The 15,045-nt window shown below is 44.6% G+C and overlaps 1 protein-coding gene across 1 annotated transcript in view; it reads left to right on the top strand.

Moving 5' to 3' along the window:
- Nucleotides 1-15,045, top strand: part of mrps5 (mitochondrial ribosomal protein S5) — a 30,059-nt gene that overhangs the window by 13,864 nt on the left and 1,150 nt on the right. Inside the window, exons 6-10 of the mRNA XM_081394419.1 lie at nucleotides 3,660-3,750; nucleotides 4,184-4,230; nucleotides 4,495-4,552; nucleotides 6,196-6,258; nucleotides 13,893-14,029. Of these exons, the coding sequence (XP_081250545.1) occupies nucleotides 3,660-3,750; nucleotides 4,184-4,230; nucleotides 4,495-4,552; nucleotides 6,196-6,258; nucleotides 13,893-14,029 (396 nt within the window). The remainder of the gene's footprint in view (nucleotides 1-3,659; nucleotides 3,751-4,183; nucleotides 4,231-4,494; nucleotides 4,553-6,195; nucleotides 6,259-13,892; nucleotides 14,030-15,045) is intronic.

Here is a 15,045-nt window from a genome sequence, read left to right on the forward strand (position 1 = left end):
AAAAAAAAAAATCAAATATTAAATCATAGAGCTCATATTTTGGCGGAAAACTTGGTTGGAGCATAATTGTATTCCCAAATGCGGTTGTAAGCGATCCAAACTCACAGAACATGCAGAGATGGGGTTTGTGTGGGGCAGCATTTACTGTGAACTGAGACACTCTACAACAGTGAGAACACCTATGTACTTTAAAATAACACAGTCACACTTCAATTTGAAACATGCAACGAAATATGGCTTCTATTCATTTTTGGTAGATATATGGAATTTGTTGTCTAGTCCTACTTTACACTGTAGTCAAGTTTACACTTGTGGTTCTTAACTTGTTTGGCCATGGGACCCACATTTCCCCATGGTCATTAAGCCATGTTTTTTTTAGGATTTTGAACCAAGAACATTTATTTATTAAAAAATGGTTAACACACAAGTCCCACTTAACATACACATAAATTGTAAGAATATCACTAACACTGACGAATAAAACAGTATTTTAAGGTAAGGCTATTAAATAGCAGTTCCAAACTAGTTTTTGTTAATACAATAAAGTTAAGTTGGTATGAATTACCACACAGTCATCAAAAATATAGAATTGGTGGTATTTTGGATTAAAGGGATAGTTCACCCAAAAATGAAAATTGTTATCATTTACTCACCCTCATGTTGTTCCAAACCTGTATGAGTTTCTTTCTTCAATGGGTAGCCATTGACTTCCATTGCATTTTTTTTCTTCTACTATGGAAGTCAGTGGCTACCATCAACTGTTTGATTACCAACATTCTTTCAAATATTTTCTTTTGTGTTCAACAGAAGAAAGAAACTCAAGGTTTGGAACAACATGAGGGAAGGTTATGGAAACTAACAGTTGTCATTGTAAATACACAATACTAACAAGAACTGTTAATAAAACATATGGACGCCTATCCTGATGAATAGAGTTAATATCATACCTGCGTTCAAATCCTAGTTTATTGGTACTTTTTGATAATTTCATGACTCACTAATGGACAACGTAATGATGTTGCACTCTCGTAATTTAACATTCATTGTGAACTGGCCCTAAACAAGTTAAGAAAATATTGTTAGAATAATGACACTGTCCATAATAACCTGTTGCGTTTTTAGAATGCTGTGTCATGCAAAAGGCTTTGAAGAGGCAACAGCTTTCATTCACTTAATTCTATTTTTTATTTTATTTTTATGCAAGACTTTTATTTTGAAAGGAGTTTTGTTGTTGTTTGAAAGGAGTTTTGTTGTTGACTACACTCCATGACCCACTCAAAACAGTCTCACGACCCACTTTGGGGTTGTCCCACTGGTTGAGAAACACTTCTTTATGCTGTAGCCATGGTTGCATTGTCTACATATTTTACACTGTACTCCAGATTACTTTCTAGACATACTTCACACTCTATGCTCAGTCCCATACATGCATCATTTCATTCCACATACAATTTCTCAGAAATTTCTCAAAAGTGGTTTACATTGTGCTATGCTCTCTTTAGCATGTATTAAAAGACACAAAATGAGAACTGTGACACCCAAATTTGCAACAGTATAGGAAACAATTGGAAGCTATTTCTAATTACAAATGGGATTTGAGAAGAGCTATATTATATAATCTTGGTTCGCTAATATGTCTGACATATCTTTGTTATGAGGATGTAGTACATGCAATTTATAATGGCTGATTAGCAAAGATAAACACACTCATGTGCACTTTCTTTTATCCCTGAGCAGCATACAGAGGTGGAGTTGTTGCATTTCATTAAAATGATAATTGCGGGTTAGGACAACGGTTGCCGTGATTACATAATGACATGGCCTAGACCAAGTACAGCTAATGAGCAGATGTGTACAGTTATGTGTCTATACAAACCTTTGTGTTTGGTTTTCCTTCAGATGAACAAATGTTTTGCTTTTACTGAAGGTGGTGTGTATGTGTTTGTCTAAGCCATCTGAACAGATGGCATGTGTTTCAGCATCACACTGACCAAATGCAGGTGGGAGTCTCCCCCACCCAACTCTCCCTCTCTTTTTAAGAAAACATTGTTGTTCTTTTTGTCCCGTCATCGTTTTTGTTTAGTGCTTCCATTTGAATAGCACAGTGTGCCATTACTGAGACCTCAGTGATCTAGAAACCGAGCAAATGACTACAGTGGATCTTAGAGAGAGTGTCACCAATTATAACATCTAGCGATTTAAGTAAGTGTGAGATAATGAAGTAGTCACATGTATTTCATTGGATGCACAGTGGTTCTCAACCTGGGTGCTCTAGAGATGCAGATAATGACAAAGTAGTAAAATTAGTTAATCTTAACAGTGTAAATGGATCATTTGGGGTCAGTATGATCTTACTGACCCTAAGTTTTTGAACAGTGTTGTATTTTTTCAGTTATGCACTTGTAATGAGATCCCAAAGTGTAGAGTTTAATTGTATGAAGTTGGATTTCAAAAAGTGACCAAAAGGGTAGAGAAGAATCACTGATAAACAGAAAAACAGCTGAACATGGGAAATTAAATGATACTGAAGATTTAGGATCACCTTTGGCAATCTTATGCATGTGTGCCACCATTGGCATGAAAATTTGTAACCATTGGCGCAAGAGAGATTAATACTGTTTTTTTTTTTTTATTTAGAGATGTTAAACTCCCTTGTGTTTGCATGCGGAACTACCTCTTGTGGTAATCCTTATCCTCACACAACCTTGTCTATTTAATTATGAACTGTATGAAAGCCAAATAATCCAAATGAACCATGCAGTGTGGATAAACCATGTAAACTGGCCTAGTGGGTTGCACAGGGGCACTTTGAGTGATGTAGTTATTTTGCTGTCAGAATAATACTTTATTATAAAAAAGAGGAGACAACCAAGGGTTTAAAGCAAGGCTTTCTTGCAGAATATGACGAGTATGTATAGATACGAATATAATAATGAAACAAGATATGGCACTTCAAAGGGTTGCCGACTGCTGGTTTAGAACATATTCAGCTATATAACTTTGTGCTTGAGCTCTTTGAACAGTCTTAAATCCACCCTGTAACTTCATCTGAACATGTTTAGTTCTTGCCAGTGGGTGGCTTTTTCTTTCAGCACAAAGATCTCATCATATCAATAATACTCCTACAGCAAACCTTACATAACAGATTTCAGTAAGGAGCGGGAGCAAGAATGCTTTTATTCTGTATTACTTTATACTATACAATTACACACACATCTACAGCCTAGAGAGAGAGAGAGAGAGAGAGAGAGAGAGAGAGAGTGTGTGTGTGTGTGTGTGTGTGTGTGTGTGCGAGAGAGTTAGAGAGAGAGAGAGAACGACTGCAAAGTTTTTTACACAAGGTTTGTGTTCTCGAGCCACCAGGCACTGTTGTTGTGCGGATGAGCGGGCCGGAGCGCGTTAAGGGTTTTCTTTTAGAACGATGTCGTGTTAGCGGCCCCTAAGTTAATAACTGACGACAGTCCATATTGTTAAAAGCGCTATATTATAAAAGAAGGTGACTTGACTTGACTTGCAGTGTTTCAGATGCGTTTCAATGGAGCATATTAGCCTTGGTTTGTACTGCCTCCTGTTGGTTGTTTTAAGGAAGTACACTTAACAGAAATCAAGCCCCTGCAGCTATTGGCAATCATGTGTGATGTTTGTTATTTGATTGACAGGTCAAGAGTGTGTTTAACGTCACAGCCAAAGAGAGCAGGAAGAGATCCATCAGTGCTCTGGTCGCTGTGGGCAATGGAAATGGAGTCGCAGGTAAATCCGGACACGTGCACCTTTAATGATGATCCTCTAGCCTGAATTTCTTAATCTAGATTCAGGTCCTGTATACATTTTTTGTTGTTGTTTTCAGCATTTTTAGCAATAAATTCACTCATATGAAAATAACACAGCAATCCATATCTTAAAAATTATGATTATTATTTATAAACAAAACACAAGATTAATGCAATTCCTGTCCTTCATAAAGTTAGAAAGCCTCGTGTGTTCACAGCAGGTGTTCTTTATTAAAGTAGCCTCCACTAGTTGTTCAGATAACTCACTGACTAGTCGGTTTTGAAAATATGCACTTGTGCACTTCTTAAGTCTTGAGTATATGGAATAATGCAGTAGTTTAATATGAGGCTGGGAGAAATACAATGGCCATAATCAGTGTCAATGAGCTGTTTTGTTCTCTGCTTCTCTGCAGGGTTTGCACTGGGGAAAGCAGCAGACAAGAACACTGCACTTAGAAAAGTAAGCCACAAGTCACATGCATACATTTTCACGCCCACCCAAAGTCTCATAACGGACACTGATTGCAGGCACAATTCTCCTCTCAAACAACCTGAGGTTAAACGACTTGCTCAAGGGCACAATAATGACAGAACTGGGCTGTGAGCTCAAGAACTCCTCAGTTCCCATGGCACACTTTGAACCTTCAGCATTTCAGTGTTAGAGCTACCAAATCAGGTTACAGTGAAATCATCTTGACATTAAATACGCTGCTTTGTTTTACAGGCAAAGAACCGAGCCATGCATTATCTCTACTACATTGAGAGATACAACAACCATACCAGTGAGTCACACTCTACTCTGTGTGCGAGTGTTACACACGTGCGTCACTGTCTCTCATATGTGACCCTGGATCACAAAACCAGTCACATGTCGCACGGGTATATTTGTGGCAATAGCCAACAATACATTGTAAGGGTCAAAATTATCGATTTTTCTTTTATGCCAAAAATCATTAGGATATTAGGTAAAGATCATGATCCATAAAGATATTTAGTGAATTTCCTACCGTAAATATATAAAACATCTATTTTTGTGAGTGAATGCAGCACAATCGTGAACATAAATGCACAACTTTAAAGGAGATTTTCTCAATGTTTCGATTTTTTTGCACCCTCAGATTCCAGATTTTCAATAGTTGTATCTCGGCCAAATATTGTCCTATTCTAACAAACCATACATCAATGGAAAGCTGATTTATTCAGCTTTCAGATGATGTATGAATCTCAATTTCATAAAAGTGACCCATGTGACTGGTTTTGTGGTCCAGGGTCACATATAACAAACAGACATTGTAAATCATTGTAATTCATAACACTTTCACGTTGATTTTGCTGGCAATATGAAATGAAGCAACGTCATTAATATTAATATTCACTTTTTACTGTTTTTATTTTAAAGGGGTGGTTTATTTCACTTTTCTAACTTTAGTTAATGTGTAATGTTGCTGTTTGCACATAAACAACATCTGCATTTATGTAGTTTACAGATAAACTACATAAATTCATCAACTCACCATTCAGAAACATCCTGTTGCATTCTGCATGTTGTCACTTCTTCTTGAGTCATTATTGTGTGACTCCGGTTTGAACATACACATTGAAATTTTCAGTGCATGCCTGTGTGAGGTAAAAGAACAGGAGCTCTTGAAGCTCCGCCCCCTGTGCCGGGAGCAGCAGCTTTTAAAGGGACAGACACAAAAATGGTGCGTTTATGCTCACCCTTAAAAAGTGACAACTTTAACATGCTATATAAAAATATCTGTGGGGTATTTTGAGCTAAAACTTCACATACACAGTCTGGGGACATCAAAGACTTATTTTACATCTTGTGAAAAGGGCATTATACCACCCCTTTAAAAAATGAATCAATTGTACAATACTGCAAAAAATGGTTACCTCGTTTAAAAAAAGACAACTATTTTCTAAATAGTCCTATTTTCTATGTAATTTACTAAAATTACAATGCATTTTTATACACTAAAAGATTTCTATTTCAAATAAATGTTCTTTTGAGATCCTGAAATTTTATTTATAAATATTAAGCAACATAACTCAGAATTAATAATAAGAAATGTTTCTGGAGCACCAAATCAGCATATTAGAATGATTTCTGAAGGATCATGTGACACTGAAGACAGGAGTAATGATGCTAAATTTAAACTTTGTCATCATAGGAATAAATTCCCTTTTTTTAAATTCACTGAAATAGAAAAGTTATTTTAAGTTATAATAATATTTCACAATGTTACTGTTTTTATTGTATTTTTTTAAATCAAATTTGGTGAGCAAAAGACTTTTTCAAAAGCATAAACTAAACTTTTCAACAGAGGTTTATACTCAAGAGAGAAAGTGTCACATGACTCTGAGTTTGCAGACTTCTCTTTCTATGTGTTGTCAATGTCTATCTTTTCATCCTCATGTGCAGTATATCATGACATGGAGTCTAAGTTTAAAAGGACCACACTCAGAATGAAGAAACAGAACAAAGGTAACTCGCACACAATCAATCACAGTTTGCGTAATAACAGAGCTGTGTGCCCAGTATGTCAGAGCTTATCCTGTATGTTTTGCAGTCCACATACATCCACCACATTTTCAAGTCTAAAACCTAGTAGCATGCTACTGTGCCCACTTTGGATCAGATTTTGAAAGGAATGATCTCTGATTTTGTGACTGTGTGCATCACTTGTGACATCAGTCAGTACTGCATGTTAATAGTGCAAAAATGGCAGTTATAAAAAACCTTTGTCATTTCAAACTGTCAAGCACATGTATCAGATTTCCCTTCACGTCTAGTCTGAGCCACAATGGATTTAAGGATTTCAGACATCAGAGCTGAAATTGTACAATTACGACTCATACTCATAGCTTTTAAGAGCTGATGTTGGTATTTGAGATGGAGTTCTGAGTTCAGCTCTGATGTGACTCAAATCCTCAGAGTCCATGTCTTACCTCTGACACTTAAGTAATGAAACCTGGCGGGAACTGTTATGATTGGACCTGAAACTCGCAGAGAACCTGATCTGCCACCTTTTCCATCTGTAGACTCTGTCTTGTAATGTGTGTTTAATATTGTTCTTGAACACAGCCATGGGATCACACTTACTCTGGATGTCTGTTCTTTTGCTTTCTCTCCTCCAGTGTTAATCTCACCCATTTTTTTTTTATGGGTTTTTTTTATTTCAAGATGAAACTAGATATGCTAGTTATATGATGATGATAAACAATTTTAATAAAAATGTACCATTAATGAAAATGTCAAGATAAAAAATAGCAAGGTATTAATAATGCACATGGTCTGTAATGTACTACCTAACCACATACAGTATAATGGTCTTAGTTAAAGGGATAGTACACCCAAACAATTGTATTCTACCGTCATGTCATTCCAAACCTGTTTGACAGTTTTTTTCCTTTGGAATATATTTTGAAGAATGTTGGTAATCAAACAGTTTCGGTTACTGTTGACTTCCACTGTATGGACGAAAAAACAATGGAAGTCAATAGGACCTGAAACTGTTTTGTTACCCACATTATTAAAAAGATCTTCTATTAAGCTCCACAAAATAACTAAAGTCATAGAGCGACATGGTGATGAGTAAATGATGACAAAATGTTCATTTTGGATGGACTCTATATTTAGATGTTATTTTTGTTGATTTAAATTGAGCCATATAAGTCTCAATAAAATTACCTGATATTAATGAACATGACAGTATTATCAAAGTCTTGACTAAAAATGTTTTTCAAAAGTAAAAAACGAAATAAATAAAAACGTACTCGGTTACTAACGTAACCTCGGTTCTCTCTAGAAGAGGGAACGAGTACTGCGTTTTATCAAAACGCTACGGGAAAAGTCTCTTTTCACGAAACACTGAAGCAAAAATTATCCTTTAATTTTCATATATGTAAAACGCGTTGCGGCAGCAGCAGACAGCTATGGCGAGACGGCTTGCTCGCTCATTGGCTGCTCTGCGGCAACTGCTTAAGCCTATCGAGCGAGGCCTGAGATGACATCAGGCCAATGAGGGCGCTTCGCGCCCTCCTCGCCACTTCCCGCCGAAACGGGCGTGGCTTACCTCTATAAAAGGAGCTCGAGAAGGCTGACTCACTTGATTTTGATCGCCGAAGCGAACCAGAGTGAACCGTACGCACGGCAGAGAACGCAGTACTCGTTCCCTCTTCTAGAGAGAACCGAGGTTACGTTAGTAACCGAGTACGTTCTCTTACGAGAGTCCTCTCGTACTGCGTTTTATCAAAACGCTACGGGAACCCCTTGCAAAACGCCGTGCGTGCTGGGATAAAAACACTGATCACCGGAAGCTATTTCAGGCATACAGTGCATAATCACCAGATTGACTCACACAGAGTCAGGGAATAAGGGCGGGAGCCTTGATTCCCTAAATTGTAGCGTCGTAGAATAGACATGTCCACAGACGCAAGTATAACATCACATAGACAGGGTAGGGAGCCTGAACTAATGTGGAAATGTGGGTCTTACACAGTTCTGCCCAAGATAGTCGGTAGCGCATAGCGCGTGAGTTTCAGCGGTCTGACTAGACGGCTGAACGGATTACACCGACAAAAGCTTAGCCTGCAAGGCGGGAACCTCTAGGTTATAAAACCTGATAAATGTAGACGGCGAGGCCCAGCCTGCCGCCGTACATATATCCTGTAGGGAAATCCCGCTGGACCAAGCCCACGAAGAAGCCACGCTTCTCGTGGAGTGCGCTCTGACTCCCAACGGGCATGGAATGCCCTTGGCAGTATAAGCCAGCGCTATGGCGTCAACTATCCATCTGGATAGACTTTGTTTCGAAACAGCCATTCCTTTGGAACGTCCACTGAACGAGACAAAGAGCTGCTCTGTCTGTCTGAAGACAGCAGAGCGGGACATATAAGCTCTTAAAGCCCTAACAGGGCAAAGAAAACTCGAGTCCCCTTCCTCACTTGATGCCGGCAGGGCAGCCAGGGAAATGACCTGAGCCCGAAAAGGCGTGTTGAGGGATTTCGGCACATAGCCGTGCTTAGGTTTGAGTATGACTTTAGAGTCATTAGGACCAAACTCCAAGCACGCCGGGCTCACAGAGAGCGCGTGCAGGTCGCCTATGCGCTTCACTGAAGCGAGAGCCATCAAAAACACTGTTTTGAAAGACAAATGTTTGAGGCTAATAGACTGGATAGGCTCGAAAGGGGCATCTTTCATGGCCGCTAGGACCGTAGAAAGGTCCCACAAAGGAACTGAAGGAGGTCTAGGCGGATTCAGTCTCCTAGCTCCCCTGAGGAAGCGGATGACTAAATCATTCCTTCCCAGCGACTGACCCAGCGTTGAACCAAAGAACGCTGAAATAGCCGCCACATACACTTTGAGCGTGGAAGGGGATCTGCCCTTATCCAACAGCTCTTGTAGGAAGGAGAGAACCTCCGTTACCTCACACTCGAGGGGTGAAATGCTCCGAGCTGTACACCAGCCGGAGAAAACCGACCACTTCGAAGCATAAAGCCGCCGTGTCGACGGCGCTCTAGCCTGAGTGATGGTATTCACGACTCCCTCTGTGAGACCAACGGGTATCCGTTGAGCACCCACACATGAAGGGACCACAGTTCCGGGTGTGGGTGCCAAATCGAGCCCCCGGCCTGCGAGAGGAGATCTCTCCTCAACGGCAGTGGCCATGGATCGATATCTGTCAACTGCATAAGAACTGGGAACCATATCTGGTTCTCCCAGAACGGAGCTACAAGCAGGACTGGGCATTTCGTTTCCCTGACCCGTTCCAGCACCTGTGGCAGGAGGGAGACGGGGGGAAAAGCGTATAACGGGCAGCGCGGCCACCTTCGGGACAGCGCGCTGTCGGTTTTTGAAAAGAATGCGGGGCAGTGCGCGTTTTCGCGGGACGCGAAAAGGTCCACCTCCGCTCTGCCGAATCTCTCCCACAACAGCCGGACTGTTTGTGGGTGTAGAGACCATTCGCCCGGGGGAACATTGTTCCTGGACAGTCTGTCTGGGCCCACATTCTGAAGCCCAGGTACATGCACTGCTCTCAGCGAGCGTAAGTTGTGCTGAGCCCATAATAGGAGGCGTTTCGCCAGCCTGTACAGGGATATGGATTTCAGACCGCCCTGGCGATTTATGTAGGACACCACAGCCATGTTGTCCGAGCGGACTATGACGTGTTCGTCCTTGATGCGGGGACAAAAACGCGTCATCGCGTTGTGCACTGCCAGCATTTCTAGGCAGTTTATGTGTTGGAGCTTTTCTCGTTCCGACCACAGGCCGAAGAACGGTCTGCCCTCGAGCAGAGCTCCCCATCCCGAGGTGGATGCGTCTGTAGACACCATCCTCACTCTCGAGGAAGTCCCCAGGCTTACACCTGATTGGTACCAGTCGTCCGCCGTCCAAGGCGTCAGGGCTGAAACACAGCTGTGATCGACCTTGAGGCGTAATCGACCGGTCGCCCACGCTCTGCGCGGTACCCGCGCTTTCAACCAGAACTGCAGCGGGCGCATGCGGAGCAGGCCCAGCCGGAGAACTGACGATGCTGAGGCCATGAGACCCAGCATCTTTTGAAACTTCCTGAGCGGGGTGACAGCGCCGCGGCGAAAAGACCTCGCCGCGCGCTGAATGGCCAGCGCGCGCTGTGGTGACAGCCGCGCTGTCATAGACTGTGAGTCCAGAACGACACCCAGAAACGAAATCGTTTGACTGGGGTTCAATGAACTCTTCGTCCAGTTGACTGTGATACCAAGATTCTCGAGGTGATCGAGTAAAATGGTTCTGTGCTCCACGAGCTGTGATCGTGATTGAGCTAGGATCAGCCAGTCGTCCAAATAGTTCAGCACTCGCATGCCTCTGAGTCTGAGAGGAGCGAGCGCTGCGTCCATGCATTTCGTAAATGTACGAGGTGCTAGGGACAAGCCGAATGGCAGGACTGTATACTGGTATGTCTGACCCTCGAAGGCGAATCTCAAGTATCGCCTGTGGTGTGACGCTATCTGTATTTGAAAATACGCGTCCTTCAGATCTATCGACATGAACCAGTCTTCTCGGCGAACGTGCGCGAGAATTTTGCTGGTTGTGAGCATTTTGAAACTGCGTTTCACTAATACTCTGTTCAGCCGTCTTAGATCCAGTATGGGTCTGATACCGCCGTCCTTTTTGGGGACTAGAAAGTATCTGCTGTATAGTCCCCCTTCGCTTAGAGCTGGGGAAACGCGCTCTATCGCCCCTTTGCTTATCAGTTTTGATATTTCGGCTCGAAGTAGGTGAGCTACTTCCAACGAAAACGTAGTTTCGACGCGCGCTGTGAAGCGGGGAGGGCGTCGGCAAAACTGTAGCGAGAAGCCTCTCTTTATAATGCCTAGCACCCAGTCCGAAACCCCTGGGAGCGCTGCCCATGCATCTGCATGGCTGGCTAGGGGCTGGATACGGAGCGCGCTCTGATCGCCGTGCGACAGAGGCGCTTCGGGGGATACAAACATAGGCGTTATGCCTGTGGCATTTGAGGCGGGGCGCGCGCTTAATACAGCGGGCGAGACGCTCATCCTCGACCTCGCTACAGTGCTTAGCTGAGTGAGGGAGGACTGAGAAAGTCTCATAGGACCCATGTGAGCGAGTAGATGTGGGCTGGGAGCGGGCACATTTACTGCTTTGGGCGCGGCGTCTGCCTGAGCAGAGCGCGCGCTCACAGTTCTCGTTTTTACAGAGAGCCTGTGATGTGTTAGACATAGTGTTCGTGGGCACTGGGAAGTGGGCACTCTCACTATGCTGGAAGCGCAATCGACCTGAGTCGATTTTATGTGCGCGAGCCCTAAGTGTAGGGCTGTGCTTACGTGCAGTGATGGGCACTGAGGAGTGGGCATCGAGACTACATTTATAGCACCATCGGCCGTGGCCGGGACACCAGAAAATACACTCTTTCTGAGATTTATCTGGGTAGCCGTGAAAACGGCTTTTGTGTGCAGGCAAGCGGGCAGCAGTGCGGGCTTGCTCTCTGCAGAAAACACTGGAACAGTCGCAAATCTTGGGACTGAAACAGTGGGGCGCTTGGGTGAGAGGCCGGCCGCAACGGGACTCACACACCTGCGCTTTCCTAGGCTTGCTAGGACTTCTTCGGCACTTCAGGCTTTACCACGATCTTCGATCGCGGCCCGCGCGAGGAGGGGCGCCGGGCGCTGGACCGAGAGCGGGGCCTCGAGCTGCGCTGCTGTGGCTGCTGCGATGAGGCGGCCGAAGGCGGGGGCTGAGGCTGAGAGCTCCGCGGGGTCCGTTTGTCACGACCCGCTGCAGAACCGGAGCGCTTCGGCAGGAAGTGCTTGAAGGCTTGAGACGCTTTTTGGGCCTCGGTAAATCTCTCCACGAACTCGGAGAGAGAAGAACCAAAAAGGCCGGTGGAAGACAGCGGGGCATCGAGAAACGCAGTGCGCTCGGAATCGGCCATCTCCGTGAGCGTCAGCCATAAGTGTCTCTCAGCGACAGTGGCGGAAGCCATACAGCGTCCCATGGCTTGTGCGGCGGCTTTAGTAGCTCGGAGCGTGAGATCTGAAGCGCTCCTTAAATCCGCGATGCAGATAGCGTCAGGTCCCATCTCGTCCAGTTTACGGAGGAGATCACCCTGGTAGATCTGCAGCGTAGCCATGGTGTGTAGCGATGACGCGGCCTGCCCAGCGGCGGAGAAGATTCGCGCGAGCAGCGTCGACGTCATGCGGCAGGCTTTAGAAGGCAACACCGGTTTAGCCCGCCGTCCAGCAGAGGGCGGGCAAAGGTGGGTCGCTATCGCCTGTTCCACCGGCGGAAGAGAGAGGTAGCCTCGGTCTCCGGCATTATCCAGAGAGGAAAATGCGGGTGACACAGATGAGCGCGTCCGCGCAGAGAAGGGCGCGTTCCAGGCCTTCGCAACTTCTTCATGTAACTCAGGAAGAAAAGGAGCGGGCTTAGATTCCGGAGAAGTGCGCTCACCAGGGAGGAAGCTACCATCCAGCCGGGTTCGAGAGGGGGGCTCCGGTGCAGACCACTCGAGGCCGAGGCTCGCCGCGGCCAGCGCGAGTACTCGCATGAGCTCCTTCTCAATGTTGGCTCTCGTTGAGGGCTTGCGGGCAGGAGGCGCGAGGTCCTCAAAGCTCGCCCAATCCTCGCTGCCTGAAGCTATCAGAGAGCAGGAATCCTTCTCCCCCGACGCAGCCTCTGAACCGACTTCCTCTGATGAAGCGGCGGCAGACTGCGGGCGCTGAGCATCAGGAAGTGATTCGAGAGAGGCCGGTGAAGCTGGCGGGCGAACCGGCGAGCTTGGTCGGGCTGGAGCGGGTTCCGGGACCCGCTGCGAGCGGCGCTTTTTACGGCGCGGCATTGCGGCGGTGAATGCAGGCTTGGAAAAGGATGCCAGGCGAGTCCTCAGAGTCACCATCGGCAAAAGCTCGCAGTGAGGGCATCCGCCGTCAGCGAGCGCGAGCGCTGCATGGTCCTCACCCAGGCAGGAAACACAGATGACGTGCTTGTCTCCCTCGGTGGGTGGGGCTCGGCACGAGCCGCAAGAAGGCATCTTAAAAAAGACGCAGCTCTTTTAGGGGTGAGTGTTGCAGAAAACACACACACACACACACAGAAAGGCAATGAAAAGGATATAGGCGCCGGAAAGCGCAGCAGGTACGGCTGTAGAAGGCGGCGTTGGCCAGCAGCTTCGAGGGCTCGTCCCGCTGATGTGCTTGCTTCAACGACGCTGCTTCCGTGATCCAGCGATGCGTGCGCTTCGCTGAAGAGATTAAAATCAAGTGAGTCAGCCTTCTCGAGCTCCTTTTATAGAGGTAAGCCACGCCCGTTTCGGCGGGAAGTGGCGAGGAGGGCGCGAAGCGCCCTCATTGGCCTGATGTCATCTCAGGCCTCGCTCGATAGGCTTAAGCAGTTGCCGCAGAGCAGCCAATGAGCGAGCAAGCCGTCTCGCCATAGCTGTCTGCTGCTGCCGCAACGCGTTTTACATATATGAAAATTAAAGGATAATTTTTGCTTCAGTGTTTCGTGAAAAGAGACTTTTCCCGTAGCGTTTTGATAAAACGCAGTACGAGAGGACTCTCGTAAGAGAACTTGTACAAGATCTTTACCTTCTCCCTTTACTGTTTTCTCTCTATCAGGTTATGGTCTGCATTGTCATCGGGCAGTGATCACTCTCTGTAAACTGATTGGGATAGAGGATATGTATGCAAAAGTAGACGGTTCGGTCAACCTCCTCAACATCACCAGGGCTCTCTTCCATGGCCTGGCCAATCAGGTGAGAGATAATAACAGTACCATAACCTATAAGATCAGTCTTTGGACACGTCTCAGTGGCTTGTTTGAAATAGTGACTGTGATTTTGCCATGTATGGTGTGTCCCTGCATCAACATCTTTGGTAGACTATTTACTGACTATTTGCCTAAAATATAGCAATGTTTACTTGTTGAAAAATACTTGCCATTGTTGTAATTTTGATGATAATATTTAACTGGTTTAAATAAGTAGCTGTAGTATTATTAAAGGTACACTGTATTTTATTAGCTAAAATCATTGTCTTTATTCATAAATATGTTCTCATTGGTGTAAAATTCCCTCTGCCAATGATCTGACTTATCCTCGTAAGCGAAGAATTTTTTATCTTTATTTACATTTGACAGGTAAGTCCTTGGAAGCTTCAATGTCGTTCCGCCATTTTGAAAAACTATAATAGCAGAGAGGGACAAAAAGCATTAGCCTACCTCAATGTGTTTCCACAACGCGTTTTCGTTCAGAGCCAGCGTCACATGACTGAAACCAGCTGAAACGGACAAGGAGATCAGTGAGAGGCGCTTGTCACTGCCCCGGCAAATTTAAAAAGGCTGCACTGCACGGTACTTCATAATGCAGGATCATACTTATGCCGAGCCACAGGAGAAGGAATTCTCGTCGTCAAAAAAGCGTGACCAGCGAAAACCACATCACCCGACAGACTTGATGAAGTGCTATTGGAAGACATGTTGTCATAGCTTCTTGGTACGTAACGGCTACCGTTAGCGAGGCGCTAGAGAGCACTATTCGTCTGAATGCAAAATACAATTTCACCGCTAGATGGGAAAAATTCCTACACAGTGTACCTTTAAGATTACTGAGATTTAACTGGTATATGTAAAAATTGACTAATGAATTTTTGGCATCATGATAAACCTAACCCCACCATTAATTACCTCTTAAGTCAGAAATATATTATGGGTAAATAACAATGTTGTTTAAGCCCCTACTCCATTCTTTATTCTCAAACTAAAATCAGATTG

The sequence above is a fragment of the Scardinius erythrophthalmus genome (genome assembly GCF_964197995.2).
Source record: "Scardinius erythrophthalmus genome assembly, chromosome: 19".
Taxonomy (NCBI): Eukaryota; Metazoa; Chordata; class Actinopteri; order Cypriniformes; family Leuciscidae; genus Scardinius; species Scardinius erythrophthalmus.